Genomic DNA, 22480 nt, shown 5'->3' with positions numbered 1-22480 from the left:
ATGATGAGAATATCTACCTGCCTGAAAGACACTTTGCATTTTATTGTCCTGACAGATCAGTCTCTTAACTGAAGCCATCAGTTTTGTGTGTTTTAATAAAGAATCATAGTACTTATCAAGCCCTTGCCAACTACTGCATGACTGGTGGACGGTTGAGGGGAGGGCAGTCAATGCCTACATGAAGTCGGCACGATGATTTAAATGAAAACAAGAAGGACACAGTAGCCCTCATGTCACATAATCAAGAGACTGTCTTGCTAAATAGCCTAAGAGCTAATACCTAGAACATGACAAAAACTCCAATTCAGAAATATAATCAGTACCAGCTTCCTTTCGACTTAGAAAGATAAATAAATCTATCACTAAAATAGGGAATCATGCACCAAAACAAAAATTGTTCAACTATTTAGTATTCTAAACACACATAAACTCAGTATTGTAATTTAATAAAAGTAACAAAATACTTAAACTTCAGTATTTAAAGTTAAGAGCGCCTAATTAAAGATAACTAATGACATAACAATGTACTGAGGTGTGAAAGTTGTAATGTGAAGATAGCCGTAAATGCTGAGTCACATACTTGAATCCTGTTACTTCAACTACAAAGCTCCAGACAGGTGTCAAACACTAGATCCCACTTTCCCTCCAAATACCCAGCCACACAAAATTTATGACTTGCCAAGCCAGTGTGGCTCAGTGGTTGAGCACTGATCTATGCACTAGGAGGTCACTGGTTCGATTCCTGGTCATGGCACATGCCTGGGCTACAGGCTCCATCCCCAGCAGGGGGCGTGCAGGAGGCAGCTGATCCAGGAGTCTCTCTCATCATTCACGTTTACATCTCTCTCTCTCCCTCTCCCTTCCTCTCTCTGAAATCAATAAAGACATATTTTTTTTTAAAAAATCTGACTTATTTTCTGATAATTTCACTTCGCTTTACTTGATTAATTCTACAATAATATAAATATGATGTTTATCTACAACTGAAGGCAATCAAACTATAAATTCTCTTCAGGTGAACTCTATGCTATACCCATTAAAATGCGTATGATTTAACAATTTGAACATGGCTGAAAAACAAAAGGATGTGACACAATTAACAAGGAAAAAAATTAAAAAACAACAATGAAAACCAAGGAAGCAAGCAATCTCTGATATGCACCTATTTTCAAGAACTTAACAGTCTTACCCCAGGAATAAAGGTAAAGACATTGTATTTCTGATTTTTGATGGAATTTCTGGGGTGCTTCTCTTCACACTTCTCAGGATGTCCGAGCCACACGGTGCGAGCTCTCAGCTCTCTTTTTCTCTGACAAACATTTATCAGCCAATCGCAGCAACTGCATGAAACAAAAGAGGTATGCTGTGTATGCTTTTTAAAATTAATTCCACACATTTATAGCCAATAATGACTGCTTCTGTACTTACAAGACGCCGATAGCAATCTGTAGAGGTTTTTTAAAATGGGTCAGTCTTACTAATCCACACTTGATGTAAGATACTGAGAGAGACTTGTGTAACTGTATAATGACTTCTAGAACCTCAAGGAAATTACCTTCCCAGCTTAGACCTCTTCTTGGCAAAATAAAACTACCAGCATTCCAAAGCCGTCCGTGCCCCGCGTGCCGAGGAAAGGCTCGCCGGTCCTGGTGACTTGTTCACTGCTCAGTGCTTCCACATGACCTCCTCATCATGTAATCACTTTTTCCTTCTTAAAAGATGACTTTTCTAATAGCATTAATGTAAAATGAACACTATGGCTCAACTCAGTATTTAAAATCACCGGGATGGTCTAATGATAGTGAAAGCTTGACTGTATTTTCATGCAGCCGTCTTCATCTCGGCAACAAATACTTTACTTCTAAATCAGCCTCGCTCCAGTGCCAGGGATCTGGGAGCATGGGCACCTCCCTGCCTGGATGTCCCAACCATTATTTTTAGGGAGAGTGTAAAGATTCCAGTGGGTTACTTTTCTTAAAATACTATCTCTCACCTTCCTCTCCAGCCCTACACACCTTCCGACACCCATGTACCGTGCTGTTAGCCAGCGGCCTCTCCCAGTGAAGACCCCACAGCTAAGCGCTCAGGAGAGCTCCCTCCCAGCTGCACAGCAGCAGGTCCAATCCACAGTCTCGGACCCAGTACAATGCCTGTTCCTGTGCACAAGCCCCAGTCCCATTACACACGTGCACATGCGTGTTACCCAGGCTAGGAGGGGCTCTTTCTTACACTGTGGACTGAATCACAGTCTCAGACAGCTGTCCACATACCACACAGATGCCGTATGCCCACATCTTACACAGGAGAAAACTGGAGGCCAGAGGGGTATGATTCCTCAAAGACCAGCACTGGTGGTGGCACAGCTGACCCCAGAGCCCTGTTCTCCCCACCCCCTAGCAACAGTCAGGTGGCTCCTGCTCATTCACAGGCTGCTGTCCTCAGCCTCAGGCAGAAGGGCAGCCAGTCAACAGATGACAAAAGTAAATGAACAATTTATAAGCAGAAACAAGACTCACCGGAGAAAACAAGAACTTTAAGTCCTGTTTTAGAGACAACCAGGGAGACCCTGGTCTGTCCGTGCCACTGTGGGGGCGCCGGCCAGGGAAGAGCTGCGCACTGAAAATCCTGGCACAGCCACCACCTCAGCACTCAGCCGCTCTGCTGCCACTGTCCTGCCTCCAGTGTCACAGTCAAAGGTCTCCAGCCTACAACACCAACTGCAACACTCCCACGCTGGCCCCTAAGGCAGCCATGACACATGTGGCATTTTAATGTGAATTAAAATTAAATGAAATAAAAAGTCCAGGTCCTCAGTCACATGAGCACATTTCAAGTGCCTAAGAACCACCTGGGTGAGTGCCCACCACACTGGACACCTAAGGTCTAGAACATTCCATTCCCATCGTCACAGGGAAGCTACTGAGCAGGCACCACCCGAGATACGCACTCCCCTAGGCACCTCAAACAGCAAGACTCTCCAGGAATGTGTTCAGACACACATTTTGGTTCTGAAACACATGATTACCTAATCTGATGATTTAATGTACAAAAGTCAGACAAACCCAAGACGATCTAGAAGACAGGCAAATTATATGCTTGAAAAAGTATAAAATTTAGGAAACGCGACTTCACAGTTTGTGCCGGTACCAGCATTTTCTTCTACAGGCAGAAGGCTCCGTAAATGGAAAACCACTGTCTGTGTCACATGAGCACTGTAATGTCAGCTGGGATAAGACCTCAGGCTCCACCCACCGTCAGCACAGGGAACTGGCCCTGCTGACTTCCAATGCCTCACACCCAAACTCTAAATTAAATACCAAGGCCAAAAACCCATACATTCAATAGGTTGTTAATTTTTTTTCTCCATAACCCTGTATAGAATAAACTAAGATTCCTAGACATCTAAGATATAACTAAATTACTCGTAACACTTTGCTACTAATGACTATTAACAAATAAAAGTGTTATTTCTAATTATTTCCTTATGTAAATAGAGAATCAAGTGATGGTCAGGGAGCCACAACCAAATCACACCCTACTTCAAAAAATTAAATGAACGCACAGGCTTGGGGTTAGAATTGCTCCTGGACAGGTGACTCTATGCCCTGAGAACAGACAGCATAAAGTCCCAGATGAAATCCTGCAACCACAAAGGTGTAACCTTTACTGAGTGGAACAGCTAAGGGGGAAACAGAATTCATGGCAACTGTGGACAAGTGACAGGAGTAAAATACATTGCCAAATACTAATGAATCAGAGAGAGAAACAAAGAGAAGTCCTTGGAAGAAAACAGCCAGGAACTTCACGTAATCACATTTCTATGCTGCTAAATGGTTTCTGAATTGTCGACAATTTAAAAGACACTTTTCCATTTACATATAAACCACCTCACATAAGGGAACCTAAATCGAACAGTGCACAAATTATACTTTTTTCTTAAAACATTTTAGGAATAGTAGCTTTTCACAAATGCCCCTATCATCAAAGTGGTATTCTAATATTAAATAAAGCATCTTTATATATATATATATATATATATATATATATATATATATATATACACCAAGATCCTGTCATCTAAAATTATAACTAGCCATAATTAAATAACTCTCCAAATTGAGAGCCTCCTTCAAAACAAGGAGACAATTATTACATCCAATGGGCACCTCTGGTTACCAAGCCAAACACAGCCCAGCACTCAGCCTTCTCAAAAGGTCCGCACTTTCCCGTGCCCGTGCTCTTGCACCCCAAATGTGCAGCAGAGTAATCGAATGTGTGCAGGCATTCAGAACCAGGAATAATCCAGCACCTGATACCTCTCCCTTCACATGAAAATCCATTCAGGATCCACTTTCCCAGGGACAAAGTGATTTTTGATAAAGAGTGAAATGGAAATCCCGTGAGAAAGCCCCCCTCACCCCGAACCACACACACATCTGTGTGTCTCATGCTCTTACACAGGATGGACAGTCAGGGCTTTAGAAGACAGACGACAGAAAAAATGTTTCAATGTGTCAGAGTTGGAATTTTTGCCAAATAATAAAAATGAGAAAGCAATTCTTAAACCCTGAAGAAATGAAAGCCTCTCATTCCCTGAAAAATTCTAAAGTAAGCCTTCCTACTCACAGGATCTACAGAGATACACTGAAATAGTTACAACTCATCAATATTAGTTGCAATCTACCTGAAATATTTACAACTCATTAATTATTTGCTATCTTCCTCACTGTAATGGTCACCAACATTTCCTCCTATAATTAAACTAAATAATTTCATGTATTTTTCTACCCTTTGATCCATCACCTAATAATATTAGTAACATCAAATTTTATCATGCCTGGTATTTGGGCTATTAAAAATAGCAAATATTGAAAACTGAAATTTTGTAGGAAATAAAAAAAATGAGAACAATCTAAGTTGCTAAGTGTATAATCTGTTATGTAAGATGCAGATTTTAATTTCATTAACAGCCTACTGAACAAGAAGAGTGTGACCACACCTCTGGTCACCGTGCCCGAGACTCCAACCTGCCAAGACGGTGCACTTAGCTCTTCCTCAGGATCACACTCTGTTAGGATTAAGACTTTACATGCGTGTCTGGTATATTCACTGAGCTGTTTTAATGTCCTCCAACCATGGGTGTTTCTGTCCTAACATCTACATTTTCAAATCTGCTCTTAATATTTTTCCTTAAGAAAAGAAAAGTACTACAAATAAAATACAAAATTTGACTATGTTCCATTTGGTAAAAACAAAATCCTATAAAAAACCAAAAATAATCATTTTAACAGTGTATTCAGGAGAATGAAAGCACTGAAAGTCTATAATTCTTGGCAACCACTGGACGAGATGGGAAGTACCATGCTGCCCTTTATAGTCCCCACCATTCACATGGAACTGTCCGTGGACTTATGGTCTATGCCACCGGGACCCCTACCACTTCCTCAGTGTTCTCAGCAATGTTCTGAAATCCCCTTGGTTACTCAGTGACTCTCCATGAGCATGTGACCAGCCTGCTCAATTCCAAGGACCTTCATGTCAGGTTCCCTTTAGGGGAGCAAAACCAGGCATTTGTCCACTTATAGACTACAAATCAGGGTCTAGCTCACTGGGACCACACCTGCCTATCCCAGAGCTTTCCCAGCCCACAGAGCAGAGAGAAGGGCTGTGGTTTCTCACGTCAGACCTTGGCTCGGTTTCTGGCCTGGCCCTTCACTGTCACAAGAGGGACTCCTCCAGTTCTTGGCTGTGAGCATGGTGCCACTGCTTGTTTCTTCCAGCAAGTGCACATTGGAGGCAGAGCAGCCCTGGGAACAGCCCCAGCGGCCCCGCCTCCCACATGAATGCAGGGCCACATGCCACAGCCATCAGCCATCAGACAGCACCCCTCAAGCTCTTTGCTGCAATCCCCACAGGGGCCCACTCACCCCACCTCTCCACAGTCAGCTCTGGGAGTGCTCAGGCCCTCTCGCTGATAGACAAACAGTAATAAAATTATGCTGGTTCAATACAAATGCATGGTTAGTGGTTTTCCTTTGCTGACTATTGACGATCTCTACCAAAGCATGACCAATTTTCCCACTTTGTTAGTTCTCACCTGGGTCCAGTGCCTCCTCACTCAAATGAGCCCACGTTCCAATTAAGGGTAAGGGGTAGGGATTGGGGGGGGGGGGGCATATGTGAGTATAAAAAGCAGCATTGACCTTAGTTTGAATTTATTTCAAGATAAAATTTCAAAAACAAAGACAACACCAAAAGTTTGGCTCTTTGAAAAGAATAAAACTGACAATCTCTTATCAAGATTAACGGAAAAAAGGGAGAGAGACAAGTCACCAATATCAGGAATAAAGAAGGGACATCCCTGCAGAGCCACATGCATTAGCTAGATCAACAGAATTTAAATATAAATTTGAAAATAGACAAACCCCATGAAAAGCACCAGCATCACAACTGACACAGAACAACTAAACAAAACATCTGCCCGGTGCTACATCTGTTAAGAGATTAGCCCTAGAATTGAGTGTGCACCCACAAAGAAACCCCTGGAATACTGGCTCCTTAACTTAGAAAATGTTTTGGTGTTTTTTTTAAGCCATGGAAACATTATTAAATTAGTATCAAAAGTCAGCAATTTGTAAAACACTGTTTAGCCACAAAATCTCTTCTTCATGTGAAAAGCACATAACACATAAGAAACATGAAGAGGGGCTACTCTACCTGAAAGAGGCAGGGTGAGAGCCTAACCCTGCCCAGTTCATCTCCTGGTTCCACATTGCCCTCCCTGAGGGACTCCTCAGTGCCTGGGGGTCCACTTCATGAGCTGACCCAGAAATGAAATCAGGTATAAACGCATCTGTCCACACACTTCTACAGGATAATGAGGACCATGAACACGACACCTCCACAATTATTTACACTCCTTTCATGGGCAAAGGGTGTAAGTTCATGGTCGGATGAAGGCACCAACTACATACCATGAACAGCAGAACAGCTGTAAAAGCTGCACCTTATCGGACATGCTGCACCCACATCATGATGGCACTGGTCTCCTCAATCCTGTCCTGCTTGCCCCAGAGTGGAGAGTTACGTCGGTAGCAAAGTGTCCTAGACACACGATGTGCTTTCAAACCAAACTCTAGAGTCAAAGGTGAACAGATTTCATACATGTCACACACAGCGTGTTTCCCTCAACCACCAGTGAACTCGTTTAAAATATGAGAAATTCTTATCTTCATTTCTCTCTGGTTTAAATGAAGAGAAGACTCTTACTCCAAGTCAAAGCATTAAAGTAATAATATGCACAGCTACTCTGTAATTAAATTGCATTTTATAGGTCCATGTCTATCTTCTGAAGTGGGAGTGGAATTATAGACGAAAGAGAAAGAAACCGTTTATAAATGTTGATACGGGACAGAACTAATTTTACCATGCATTAATTACAAAGTCACAAATTCTCTCCACTTTTAAACTTTAAAACATCTATAAAGTACATCATTTTCTAACCACTATGCTATACACCTGAAATGAATACAGAATAATACTGAATGTAAACTGTAATTGAAAAATGTTTTTTTAATTGCTATAAAAAAAAAAAAAAATCTCAGGAAAAAGTGAACCTGGCTGTCCATGCCTTTCAGATCAGCACTGCTTGGATCTGACTGATGTACTAACCCTCTCCATGACACCACTTAGAGAGCATCTTATTTAGCTAGATATACAGTAAGTACAGTAAAAGCTAAGCTTATGCATAACATAACAGTGCAGGTGATTAGGTGCACAGGTAATTCAGTGCCAGGACCACACACCTGGTGCAGAGAAACTTCCACCCTCCACAGAGGAACCACGGCAGCCCTCGTCTCCTCCGCATGGCCCTGGCTCGTGGCAACGTGTGGTAGTCACTCTCGTCATTCTCAAAGCCTTCTTCAGACATCATCAGTGGCATTTCATCCAAATGGGCAGAGTCATCCTCCAGCTGGTACCTGGGTAAAGGTACGAACAGACAGGAGAGGAATTTGTAAGGATCCAGAGACCGTTTTTTTTTTGTAAAGTAAACGTTAACCACTGGTTCTGACTATCCCATGAAAACTTAAAATGTATACGAGACTCATCTACAAAGATATCACCACTGTGCTGTGCTGTTTAAAAGTGCACCCAAAAAGCATGGAAAAACTTTAATATTTATGGTTAGACTTGGTTAAATACATAACTGAATACCATATTGTCACTAAAAACAAGGTAAAAGACCTTTGTTGAAAACAAGTATGTTAGGAGATGTTGCAGTCACTTATTTACACCCATCTTTTGAACACCTCACTGCACCAATCAAACAAGCCCCATTTCTGTCTCTCCATACAACCCACCCTTCACAACAACTCCAGTTACCATCACACAGCGGCCTTACCACAGTAATCATTTTAGATAATTTAGGCAAAAAATTATATGATCTGTGTATAGGCCTAAAACAGAATTAACGTTCCCTGTTAAAAATTCCTTTTTTCTTATTTTTTTGTATAACACGACTTCTTTAAAAAGAGCCAACGAGAAAATGAATATTTATATAAAATGCAATTAAAATTCAAAACACCACTTAAGTATATTATGATACATATACAAGATAAGACTTTTGTCTTTTCCATTAAGTTCTTCCAGTTACTGAGCTGCACGTTAGGGGAAGTCACAGTCTTATCCATTTCAATGCAGAAAAGCATGCCAGCGTGTCTGAAAGATACTCGGTGTGAGCAGCATCCTGGTTAGCAACCCTGACTGCAGAAATGAAGCCTTTGAGCTGGCAAGCACTTTACCCCATTTCCAAAGCAATTTTCCTATTGTATCGAAGATTCTACCACAGTATTTAAAAACAATAAGACGATGAATAATGGATTTTTTCAGAGACAGGCTAAGCAGAGAGTCCTGAGTGTCTTTGTTGCCTGGTGTCATACACACTTAATTGGTTTGTCACTCAAGAAAAATCAACGTTTCCAGCAATTAAGTATAATTCTGGAAACATATTTTAAAACGAGTAAAAACAATGTGAACAAAGACGACAGAACGGATGATACCAAACCCAAGAGTACTGCCATATATGAAATGAAGACAGCTATCCTAACTGCCGCCAAGGTTTAAAGAAATTAGGAACCGTCAACAAAACACTCAAGTGCTAGAAGGGGCATAATTCACCTATATCTAAGTAAAAGTAGGTCAATACAATAACTAGCTTAAACTCGTTTTTATCTTAAATATCTAACAGTTTTACTGTTTCCATTTTGATGAGAAACATTCCTGAGAAGTCAACTGATATTTAAGGGAGGAATACATTTAAAATACACTCAATGCTTAAGCCTTCCTTAAGAAAAATAAACAATTCCCCTTTTGCCTGCATGTTAGTAAAGTAAAAAAAACCAAAGTATTATAAAGAAATGAGTATATTTCCTTCATCAAATACAGCTTCCAAGTTCAATTATGTCACTGGTGAGTCATTAGTAAGTAGCAAAACCACATGGACCCCCCAAGAAACTGGAAGTCTCCCTCCTACAGGAGAAGAGATAAAGTATAGAACACAGTAAAGAAAGAAAGGAGGTGCCTGAAAAGCAGGCCTTGGCCTGAGTAGCAGAAGCAACAAGGAAAAGGGTCAGTCGGTCTCTCAAGCTGAGAGGGGCCCCCACATGAACTGTGTACACAGTAACCTTGGAGCTACTGACTCCTCTTCTAAAATATTCTGTAACAAATTTAAATACCAATTTCTTGACATAAGAATTACACCAACACTATACATAAATTGAGACAAACCTCTAAACTAGAGTTAATGGTACAATATCTAATGTTATGTCAATGCCAGCCCAGAAGTTTGAAGATACGTGGACAGTTAGCCCACGACAGTTGCCTAAAACTGATGTTCCGAACCACCAACTCTGTCCATGTGACCACAATGCCAGCTGTAGAAAGTTAAGTGAGACATTTCTACTCTGGCAGCCTAACCAATGTCACAAACTTGAGCGAACCACAGACCCACCTGAAAGGAAACGTTATAAATCTTAGAGCACGTCCCTGATTTTGAGGAATCCTGGGCCTGGGCACTTTGATAAATGCTGTCCTAAGGATCACTCTGTGCTTAGAAAAGCTTTTTAACTGTAAATTGTCACAGCAGAGCCAAGTTTCATCTTTACAATTAGTAAAATATTTTTACATGCTCATCACAGTTATAAAAATTTTCAAGATTCAAAGAAAAGTGTGTATAGACACTCAGAATGAGAAAACTAGCATTAAAAAAATTTGTGTTGCGTCTAACAAGAAATATTTTAGAGATAACCAGACGGTAGACATCTGTTCTCAGCAGGAGTCCCTTTGTAAACACTAAAGTTTAACTACAACACTGCAAACACCTCTAGGCAGGGCCAAGAGCCACATCACATGGCAGAGGGAAGCAAGGGAAGGTTCCAACAGACACGGACAAATCAAACCGCGCCCAATCACTGATTCTCCAGTTGCTAAGCAAGACAATTTGAATGGCTGGAGAGATGGGTTCTGAGAAATGCCCTGCTGGGCTATTTCGCTGTTGTGTGAACACACAGGTCTGTATGCAGACCTTGATGGCACACTTAGGCAGTAGGGTATAGCCTGCTGCTCTGTAGGCGAGGAAAGTAATTTTCCCTCCACCCTTCTGGGTTCTTGGCTGAGACCTGAGAGCCCCTGTAATAAAAGACATTGATTAACAAGAGAAAAATAGACAAAAGTTTAATAACCCATATGCCTCCTGTACAAATGTCTCCCCAGGAAAGCTGAGCAACTCGCCAAAAATGGCTAATGCCACCACTTCAGTTGAAGATGGAAGATGGTGGGGGTGGGGGGAGTCAGTTATGGGAGGTGACCAGGAAAAGCACAGGTAAAGTTGTTATTCAGACTTAAGTCCTGTCTTCCTCAGGCATAAGAGTTGCTAGAGATAAAGTCATCCCCCTTTCCTAATATAGCAAGAGACACCATTAAAATGGAGATTTCCCTTACAAATATAAATGTCTTTTACAAAGGGTACCTACTTGGTTTTCAGAGCTTCTCCCATATCTACTGTTTCTAAAAATTAACTAACCTAAAATAATCTTTATGCCAAGAAAACATACTTTGTTTTCTGTTCTCCTACAGCTCCTAGACTACAAACCTGTATAATATGTTACTGTACTGAATACTGCAGGCAACTGTAACACAATGGTAAGTATTTGTGTAATACACTAAGTTTCAGCTTTATGGTGGCGAGGATATCACTAGGCAATAGGAATTTTTCAGCTGCATTATGATCTTATGGGACACCTTTCCTTTACACAGTCTGTCATTAACTGAGACATCACTATGCAGTGCATCACTGTAGAGTCAATAAGCTATGTAAACCCTAAACAGTACAGACCCAAAGAAATCATGTTAAGAACCATAGTAATGAAACCACTGAAAACTAAAAACAAAGAAAAAAGCTTGAAAGTAGTGGGAAATCACAGCTTACCTACAGAGGAAAAACATTCAAATGACATCAGATTTCGCATCAGAAATCATGGAGGCCAGAAAGTGCTGAACATTTTTCAAGTGCTGAAATAAAAGAACTGTCATCCCCAAATTGTATCTGCTGAAATTACCCTTCAGGAATAAGGAGGAATGAGGTATTCTCAGATAAAGGAAAAACAGAGAATTGTTTCCAGCAGACCTACTTTAAAAGAATAGCTAATAAATTCTTAAAACAGAACAGAAATAATAAAATAAAGAATTCTGGGATATCAGGAAATAAGAGAACAGAGAGAAAAAAAACATGAGTCAGTACAATAGGCTTTCCTTCTCCTCCTGAATCTTATAAATTATGTTTGAAAGATAAAGCAAAAATTATAACATTGTCTGTTATCTGGTTCTAACTGTATACCAGAGAAATATTTATATGTTTTTACATATGTAAAATTTACATATACTTTTACAAGACAATTACATTACCAACAGGGCACATTAAAGAATGTTAAAAGGTAAGAATTCTAACCTGTACTCAAACTGATAAAATAGCAACACCATTATACTGTGACAGTTATGTATGTATGATACCTAGACAAACCACTAAATAATATCTATACAAAGAGATACACTAAAAACACCACAGATAAATGAAAATGGAATTCTAAAAAAAGTCCCAGTAAGAAGGCAGGGAAAAGAAAACTGAGAAACAAAACACACAGGAAACAAAAAGTAAAATGGCAGAATGAGCCCCAATTTATCAATCATTACACTGAACACAAATGTTCTAAATACAATAACCATAAGATAAGGACTGGCACAGTGGATACAAAATATAAACCAACCATGAGAAACTCACTTCTAACATAAGGAGATTACGAGTAAGAGGTTGGAAAAGTATATGCCAGGCAAACGTTAGTCAAGAGAAAGCAGGGGTGGTTATAAAAATGTCCGAGAAAGTAAACTTCAGAGCAAAAAAATTACGAGAGACAGACAGGCAAATTAGGTAATAACACTTAAAAGTGTCAGTCCATCAAGGACACAAAGCAATCCCAAATGTGTATGCACCAAATGAGGGATCTGCAAAACAAGTGAAGCAAAAACTTATAAACTAAAAGGAGAAATAGACAAACCCACAATTATAATCAGAGACTTCAACACCCCATTCTAAACAAATGACAGAACCACCAGACAGTAAAACTAGCAAGACAGAACTCAATACCATTAACTAACAGGATCTGACCAACACTTCAGAACATTTCACAACACCACCACAATACACTTTCTTTCCAAGGGCCTTCAAATTCTTACCAATATAGACCATATGCTCAGTTACAAAACAAACTGCACAAATTTAAAATAAGTGAAATCACATAAAGTATGTTCTTTGACTGCAAAGGAATCCCATTAGAAAAGAGATAGATAGGACCCACATTCTCCTAACATTACAGACAAAATACTCAGGGTACAACTGAAAACCAACAGTCACACCAAGAATCAGAACACTCACAATGTGAATCAGAAAAGACAATCAACTGACACCAAAAAACTAAGATTAACTTAGACACTAAAATTCTGTTACAAGCATTTTAAGCTGAAAACATAAAAACGCTTCATCAACCAATTATATATTCTTTTGAAACAAATATAAATTACAAAACTGAAGAATAAAATACTAAAAATCAAACATCACTGTGTGGAATCAACAGCAGAGTGAAGATGACAGAGGACTGAATTAAGGAACTTGAGAACAAATAAACAGAATTTACACAATCTAAACAACACAGAGAAAAGAGACTGAAAAAAAAAAGCCTAAGGGAATTACATAACACTAACAAAAGATCCAACCTTGGTAGCACAGGAATTCTGAAAGGAGAGGAGAGGAGAAAGCATGAAATGAAAGAGTACTTGAGGTAATAATGGCTAAAAACTCCCTATATTTGGTGAAACAAAAAAATCAACAGATTCAAGAGGCTTAATGAATACCAAATAACATCAACCTAAAGAAATCCACACCAAGATACACCATAATTAAACTGCTGAAAACTAAAGACAAAGAAAAAATTTGAAAGCAGCCAAAGAGAGAGATGACCTATTGCCTACAGAACACCAATTCGAATGACGGCAGACTTCTAATCGGAGCAATGAAGGATCGGAGGAAGTGGAACATGTTTTTAAGAGCTAAGAATTGTCAACTAGAAATTTCATATTGAATAAAACTATCCTGGAATGAAATAAAGACATTCTGAGATAAAAGAAATATCAAGATTGGCTATATAAAGCTCTTCCAGTGGAAATGAAATGAGAATGAACCCTGGAACATTAGGAAGGAAGGAAGCCAGGCAGGCAGAAACAGCAAAAATATGTGTACATACAATGGACTTACCATCATTAGTTTTAAATCATTCCATGATTTAAACAAAAAGTATAACACCATCTGATACTTAGAACATAATTTTAAAGTGGGGGGGAGGGTAAAGGGGCCAGAATGGAAGCCAGGTTTCCACACTTCACACAGGAAAATACTGATACCAACCCACCATGTTGATAAGTCATGTGTACATGCAATGCTCAGAGGAAACACTACAAACACTATACAAAGACCTACACTCAAAAACACTGTAGAGATAACAAAAGAAGTTCAAGTAACCCAAAGGAAGACAAGAGGAGAAACAGAGGAATGAGAGTCAGAAAAAAACACACAAAAAAATCCCCACAGAAAACATAATAAAATGGCACACTTATGCTCTAATGCATCAGTAACTACCTTAAGTGTAAATGGCTTAAAATATACCAATCAAAAGACAGAGACTGATGGAGCGCATAACGGAAAGACGGGACTCAACAAGTCACTCACTTCCAATTCGACAGCGCAGATAGCCTGAAAGCTAACCCCCCGCAAACATTCACCCGCAAGAAGCAGGAAGGGCAACATGAATACCTAATAAAGTAGACTACAAAGAAAGTTACCGGGGACAAGGGGGAGCTCTGCACAACAATAAGACACCGACCTAGAAGACAAGTGAGTCCTAAATGCGGACACACCAAACGACAGAGCCTCAAACACAGGAGGCGAAGGCCGACCGATCAAACTGTCCTGGAAGCCCGCAGCGAGGCAGGTTCGCGCTTCTGGAGGAGGGTCTCCTCAAACCAACCACTCGGACTACTGACTAGTAATCCCACTACTTGCAGGGACGACAACGGGGAGGGAGGGAGAAATGGTACTTCTGGTCCTAGACGGAACTCGGCAGCCCCTCGGGAACAAACTACTATCGCCCACGGCGCCGAGGAAACGAGGCCCGCGTGAAACGAGGTGCCCGAGATCGCGGAGACGGGGCGCAGCCGCCACACTGCCACCTGCCCCTGGACACACACACGTGCATTCAAACCTCGCACCCGGAGGCGAGCGGGCACTGAGGCCCGTCATTTCCCGGGGGCTGGGGTCAACGGCTTCCACGGTCCCAGGGAACACACTGCGGTGACCGACAGAGCGCCCTTCCCCTGTCCACAGCTGGTTTCTCATCAGTGTCGTCCGCCGGCCGCGGCGCTCTTCTCCTCGGGTGAGAAAGGAACGCGTCGGGCACCCGGGGCGGGAGGCCCGCGGACCCACGCCCGGCCCAGCGCGGGACCCGCCGTCAGCAGCGGCCGCGGCCCGGCCCCGTGATTCCGGGCTCCGCAGTCTGCGCGGCCGGGCGGGCCCCCGGGCGCGCACCGGGCAGCGGCCCCGGGCCGCACGCAGCCGCCTCGCCCCGGGCCCGGGGCAGAGCCGGGGGCCCGCCCGGCCGACACCGCAGGGCCGCTTCCGGGAGGCGGGGCGCCCCGGCCAGGGTGGCGGCCCCGGGCACGCTGCGGCCGGGGAAGGCGCACCCGGGCGGCCCCGCCGGGGCGGGGGGCGGGAGGACCGGCCGTCGTTACCTGCTGGGCCGCTCGGCCCCGGGCCCGGGCCCCGCCGCGCTGTAGTAGGCCGCGCGTTTGCGGTTGGCCGCGCCGCGCACCGGGCGCAGAGGGATCTGGTCCGCCATGCTCCGGCCGCCACCTGCCCGCCCGGCCCCGCCGCCCCTCGGTCCGCCGCTTCCCCGCCTTCTCCCCTCAGCTCCAACCCGGCTGAGGCGCGGCCGGCGGGCCTTTCCCCGCCGCGGGCGCGTCGGGGCCTGATGGCGTCACCGAGCGTCGGGGCCCGATGACGACACCGCGCCGCCAGGGCGCGAGCGCGAGTCGGAAGCGCCCGAGGCCCCGCCCCCGCGCGGCCGGGGCCCGATGACGTCACCGAGCGGCGGGGGCGGGAGCGGTAGGCGGAGGCGCTCCGAGGCTCCGCCCCCTGCGTCGGGGGCACGGTGATGTCACCTCGCGGCGAGGGTGCGAGTGGAGGCGGGGTGGGCCGGGTGCGCGTGCCCCGCGGGGCGGCCTCCCTGGAGCGCGCGTGGGGAGCCCGTGGGCTCCCGCCCGGCCGCGGGCCCCGGGGACCTTGTCTGGAAGCCGGCGGAGGGCGCCAGGCGGGGCCCTCGTCCCCCTGGGCGCGGAGTCGGGAAGGGGCCCCGCGCCCTCCGCACGTGCGCCGCCCCCGGAAGGGGAGCCGAGCCCCGTGGCTCCGCGGGGCGCCCAGCTTGGCGCGTCTGCTCTGGCGCCCAGGCTGCGTCCCCGGGCGCAACGCGCGCAGGTGGGAAAGCCGAGCTCGGAGGAGCCGGCCGCACCTGCGGGCTCCGGGGTGCTGACCCCTCCCTCTGGCTGGACGGAGACAGCCCCCAGCCGCTCCGTGCCCCAGCGACGGCCCGAGAAAGCCTCGACCGCGCCCCGAGTGTGCTCTGTGACCGCGGAGTCCTGCAGAGCTGCTGCACACGTTCATTTACTTAATTCTTTACTATGGTATCTGATAGTGCTCCTTCCTCCCAGGGACCTCGCCTTCCTTCCCGGGCACCCGCATCCCCTGCCTAATCCCGCCTCAGTGACGCAATCTTAAGGCTAATTCCGATGCAGTCGTTGCTCCGCCGTACTTTCAATTTCTGGTAGTTTTAATTCCGCACTCAGTCTTCTACATGTAAATTTGTTCCAAGTTCCTCCTGTACTTAAAAAAATTTCCCTAGATTTTTTTCCTTAAGATTGTGCTATCCCCCTAAGTTGCCTCCAAAGAGTGGTCTAGTCTTCAGAGAGTTCTGAACTTTGCTATCATGATGTTAATTTATAAAATTGTTATTGATTTATAACTCAGGAATTTGGTCCCAACTCTTAACATTTTTTATATTTGAGGTTTTCTTCTGGCCAAATATGTGGTCAGATTTCTAAACTACATATTTGGAGAATAGGTTTTATATTCCAAGATCCAAAATAATACAAGTCCAGTAGTGTTCATGAGTCTTCCTACCCTCACTCCCCCCCCCCCCCCCCAGTGGCTGTCACTTTTCTAATGTCCTATGGGGACTTGGAAAGAAGTGTGGTCTGTTTTGAGACACTGCTTGCCAGGCAGTCATATCTCTTCAGGACACTCACTCTTAAGAGCCCCCAGCAACCTCCACTTGTTTTAGGAGGCAGCTGGCCACACAACAGCTGCCACCCCTAACACGATTGTTTGGAATGGCCCCAAACTTCTCACTTGCCCCCTTCAACCAACCAAGGACTGTCAGTAGTAGCTACAGCCCTAGGCAGCTGTCAGCAACAGGGTGTTGGTGGTTGGTGGTTGGTTGGTTTGGATGGTTGGTTTATCCTACCCCAAGTAGGGCAGCCCAACCCACTCCCACCCCCTGCTTTCAGACCCAGAAGCCAGCAGACTGGAGTCACTCTCACTTCTCTGTGTTTTGGTTCAGTAACTTTATTGTTTTTAAGCCTGGCTATGCCTTTTTAAAATTTTTCTATTTTTATAATGTATATGTCCATTATGGCTATGTGTTTTAAGCAATATGTTCAACCTGAACTTCTGGATTCTAAACTCATCTTGTCTAAATATCTTCATATATTACTTTTATAATTTAAAGAGCTACTCATGAAAATAATACTCGTAAGTACTTGCTCCCATTTTCTGGTTGTCAGTATGCTACTGAGATGTTTTTCATGTGACTTGAATACAGGCCATTCCATGGACACTAGTCTCAAAAGACACAGTGACCTACAAATTGCTAAATGAACTTGACTCATTCCCTTGTTCAGACTCCCTGCAGCAGCTGACATAGTACAGCTCCTCCTCACTCAACAACTGAAACTGTAACAACACCAAGTCATTCAGCAACTGACACTGTAACACAGCTCACAACCTCACTCAACAGCTGACATTGTAGCAATTCCAAGTCACTCAACAACATTGTAACACAGCTCCCCACCTCACTCAACTGAAATTGTAACAATTCAAAGTCATTCAACAACCAACATTGTAACAGAGCTTCTCAGAGTGGCCTTCAGCAGGGCATCTCGCACTGGCTTCGCAGCCTGGCAGCTTTCCTAGAACAAGGCTTCCCTGCCTGGCAGTATCTCCTAGGCTGTTACTGGCCCTCTCCTCCCTTTGTCATTTCCTACTTATCCCCTGGCGTTGGTCACAAGTGATGAACTGCCAGGGTCTCAGTGGTGTGGACACAGGTTGGACTCAAAAAATACTGTAGAATAAATGGCCCTCTAGTCTAGTTCATTATAGCCACTGTACCCACTACATTTTAGACAACTTATTTTCCCCTTCATAACACAAAGGTCTCCTACACTTTCCAGCCATTATTCTGTGAAAGCGCCCGTCACTGTCTGTCCCGAGACACTTGTGTGTAAGGTGTGCTCTGAGGACCTTGCAGACATGCTGAAGGCTGCATGTCTCATCCTTCCCAGCTCAAGCTCGGAGTCAACTGTCCCTCTGAGCTCATAACTGATGTCACTACTCTGAAAACAATCACTGACTTGGGTGGAGATCGGCAGGGTGGTATCAGATGCCTCCGGACTCAGAATTTGTAGGTGTTGAGTGTTCATAACTGCCTGTTCTCTCACCCAAACTCATAGAATATGCAGGAGCTGAACAGTAGCAATTATTCATAATAACTTTATTAGGTGTAATTTGCATCTACCTTCTGCAAGAATGGAGCGATGCTCTGGGAGCCTCACAATAAACACAAGTGCTTGTCCTTGACCCTGCCCCCATCCACTCATGCACAGCAGTCCCTTTCTTCCCAGGAAGAACACGCACAATTTGTCACCACACAAATCATTCTGTACTTGCCGCTGACATTCTTTTATCAGGTAAATTACTTGTACTTATTTTGCTGAAGGCTGTTCATTCCATGAAAATTTTATATGGTGAAAAAATCTTTAACTTAAGACCAAAAGGATCAGATATCTTTTAAACAATGGATGCAGAAAAGTGGGTCCTGACTTCCTGTGTCCAGGGCTGTTTTTCAGAGGAAAAGCCAGGACTTCTGGGGCCCAGTTGCTTGCAGCCTGTGCCAGTGTGCTCCGAGCCTACGCCTGGGCGCCTGTGCAGTGACAGGACCCTGCAGAGACCCAAACGCAGCTGCCTGGCTCTGCGTCCGTGCAGGACAGCAAGGGCCTGGAAGGGCAGGAAGCGGCGTCTAAACCTTGTTTTCAGCTTTATAAAACATGGCTGGTATCATAAATCCACCTCCGAGAGCCATACACTCTCCATGAGAAAAAAGCACAAAATTTGAGGGGGAAAAAACAAAAAAGCACTTGTCAGAGTTTTTCTTTTTCTTTTTTTGTTCCAAGAGGGAAAATTTCCTTCTGTCATGAGACTCACGTTTGTTGAGGCAGAATAAGGGAGTTGTGGGTGGTGCAGCCTCGGACGTGAATCCTCACCCTGGGTATGGGCCCTTCTTCGTCTAGAGTTCTGTTTGGTCCAGTAGCAACAGTAACCTCCTGAGGAGTTAATGGGATCATCTATTTTAAGCATTTAGCTTAGTGTCTGGTACAAAATAAGCAATTTTAAGATGGGGCCATTATCTTTTTGTAATGATCAAAAAGCATAGAAGTCCCCCGTGGCCAAAAAACAATCCCTGGGAAATGTAGCAGTGGCCTCGTGTAGCTATTTAGGATGTGACTGCAGAACAAGACTATGGAGGTGCTCCAGCTGAGTGTGCCCTTGGTTAGCAGATGACAGAGCTTTCCAAATTGGATGAGTGACAAGTTAGTATATCCATGTATCTGAGCTTAGACCTAGAGTTGATTGACTTAAAGACAGAATTGCAGTGTAAGAAACAGTGGATACGAGTTACCAAGGAAGTGAAATGTTGCCACTATATAAAGATGCTCCCACGTGGGTGACAAAGGGTCTGTGGGTAAAGTGACCTTTATGGGAATCTCTCATCTCAGCTGCTACTGTGAGAAGAGAACATGCTGAATACTCTGTGATAATCATTGCTGTCGTTGATATATCAGAGGAATTCAATAGGCCTGCCAAAGCGAAATGACAACCAAAATATATATAAAATAAAGACTGCTAATTAAAATTAACAGCGAATTAAAATTTAAGCTGATCAGAAAACATGATTTTCCCCCCAAGATCGGTTAATTCTTGGAGTTTAAATTCTATGTGATAAAAGATATAGAACATCTTTGAAATGAGGCCAATGCAGTAAGTTCCACATAGGGCAGCCCTTCAATAGAGACAGGGTCACTACATGGTGGAAACCATGACATTGAAGGGGTGTGTGTGTGTGTGTGTGTACAGCACCCACACGCTAAGTGAAAAGTGCCAGCCTTCAGAAAATGCATACTTATGATGCATCAAGTCATGCTGGACTGCTGAAACCCAAAGAGGCCTACTGAGATACTAATCACCCCATGACGAGCAAGATGGTGTCCGCCTGTCTGTCCATTACTCAGATGTGGCCGGGGGGGGGGGGGGGGGACCGGTGAGCGTGGGCGAGGCGGCTGTGAGCATCCTGACATGCCTGGGATGCTTTAGCTAAACAGCCCAAGGAACTTCTCAGAGCCCTTGTTTGGGTGTCGTGACACTTCTAATGGGGCTACTTTTCCACTAGTCCTTCTTGGGAATAGCAATTTAAGTTGCAGTATAAAAAAGTTCTTACTATGGGTATATAGCTATTAAAAGGACAGTGACAAGTAACCTTTCTTAGACCACGTCATGTGCTTCCATTTATGTGAAATGTCCAGAATCAGCATTTCTGTGGACACGGCAAGTAGATCAGTGGTGGCAGGGGGCTGGGGTGGGGGTGCTGGTGGGCATGGGCTTTCTTGGGGGTGAAGAAAATCTTCTAAAATTAGACTGTGGTGATGCTGCCTGACTCTGTGAATATATTAAAACCACTGAATTGTACACTTTAAATGAGCGAATTCTTTGGTGTGTAATTTATCCCTCAGTGAAAATGGGACCAAACCCTCCTTCTGTCCACCATCTGCGGGCTCCAGTTTCCTCTGATGTCATTATTTACTGCGGTGGCCAGTCAGCAAGCGAAGTATCTGCTGCACTCTCTGACGGTTTGTTTGTTTACTGCCAAGCAAGTTTACGGGAGACATTAAATGCTCATATTAATTGTGTACAAGAATCTACAGATACATTAACATCTCCTTCATGTTGGAATGCAAAGATGTTTCACTGGCTTTCATGTCTTAGAACTAAAAGGTTTGGTGTCGCATTTGGATATTTCACGAGAAAATGTAACGTTTACTTGTTCCAGATGTTGTCTAATTCTACAATGTTAACATAAGAAACACAGGCTACAGTGTAACATTCCACTGTGACGTCCAGCGGCACATCGCTCTCCCTCACCTTCTTTCTCTAGGTCTAGTTGCGAATGTCCTCAAGTCCCTTTGAGAGCCCAATTCTCCTTTTGCAGTCAGGTTGTGCGTGGCCAGAGCCCTGGAGCCGAGGGTGAGCAAAGCCACGCCTCGGTTGGCTGGCTGTCTTGGGGCCCAGCGCTTGCTCTGGTCCAGAGTCATGGTCATGGTCCACCGTGACCAGGGTGGTCTTCGCAGGAGCAAAGCTGAGCAGGCCTCTCCCGGTTTGAACGCCTCTGCATGGTGCTCAGGGTGTGTCCGAAGGTCACAGTGTGGTGACAGCCCTTCAAACCCTGCAGGCTTGTCCTTCTTTCTCTCCTGCCCTCCTCCCTAAAAGCAGCTCCAGTAACTCCAGCCTTTCCAGTGATTTCACGTTTGTTTTGTAAAAGCATACTGTACAGATATCATTATTATCACATCTTTTTTTAAAATTAATACCTCTTCCTTCTGCAAATTTTTGGCAAAATTTTGACTGTAGGAATGTAACACCCTCCAGAGAGTATGGCAAGTTTATTTTCCAATGTATGTTGAGGTGCGGTGATCCCTTCATTAAACTGTAGGAGTGAGTACAGCTCAGTGTCTAAGAGTCAATGCTCTGCAACAGGCTGTCTGGGTTTAAATTCTTCTCTCCCCTGCCTACCTATGATCTCGAGCAAGTTTTCAACTCTGAGTGTCAGCTTCCTTGCCCGAAGAATTGTAATAATAATAGCACAAGTGTCAAAAGATTTGTGTGAGTCAAGTCAGAGACTCCTGCAAGGGCCTCGTGCAGGCATAATAACAAGGATTTTCATGTAAACCCGACATTGTTGCTGGGAACTCCGCCTGTCTTTCCTTTCTTTGGCTCGGGTGTTTGAGGCCAAGAATCACGCCACACATCAGGTCTGCCTTAGAAGAGAGAGACTGCAAGACAGGGCATCGAACGGGCGTTATAATCACTGGACTGTGTGACATTTGCAGAGCCTTACAATGGCAGGAATACCCACTCTTACGAGAGGCCTCCCCAAACCCCCCATAAAGAGTTGCTAACACACTTTGTGAATATTCCATTACTTAGAGCTCACTAATGTTCCACAGTCTGGAAAGGAGGGAAGCAGAGCTCCCTCAAAAAAATAAACAAAAAATCCTCATTAAAGAATATTAATACTCATGAATTAAGAAAAACAAAGGGGGCAATTGCCTGGAACAAACCCGCATCAGCCCTCGAGTCTGTCCACTGAGACGGAGAAAGGGCCGCTCTGTTAAAGGGGGGCTGGGCTGGAACAGAGGCTGTGGCCCCAGCTGGCTCCCG

The 22480-nt window shown here is 44.2% G+C and overlaps 1 protein-coding gene across 2 annotated transcripts in view; it reads right to left on the bottom strand.

The window, feature by feature from the left end:
• ATP9B (ATPase phospholipid transporting 9B) overlaps window positions 1-15497 on the bottom strand; it is a 118103-nt gene extending 102606 nt beyond the window's left edge. The window contains exons 1-3 of one of the 2 annotated variants that reach the window (XM_087818917.1): window positions 15391-15497; window positions 7806-7979; window positions 1190-1340 (exon numbers count right to left, since the gene is read on the bottom strand). In XM_087818917.1, the coding sequence (XP_087675043.1) occupies window positions 1190-1340; window positions 7806-7979; window positions 15391-15497 (432 nt within the window). Of the gene's footprint in view, window positions 1-1189; window positions 1341-7805; window positions 7980-14871; window positions 15022-15390 lie in introns of those variants that run through there. The other variant, XM_087818918.1, reaches the window with a different exon arrangement.
• Between the last annotated feature and the right edge of the window lie 6983 nt (window positions 15498-22480).

The sequence above is a fragment of the Miniopterus natalensis genome, chromosome 7 (genome assembly GCF_054644295.1).
Source record: "Miniopterus natalensis isolate mMinNat1 chromosome 7, mMinNat1.hap1, whole genome shotgun sequence".
NCBI lineage: Eukaryota > Metazoa > Chordata > Mammalia > Chiroptera > Miniopteridae > Miniopterus > Miniopterus natalensis.
The sequence above is the reverse complement of the archived record's forward strand: the minus strand, read 5'-3'. Positions and strand labels throughout refer to the sequence as shown.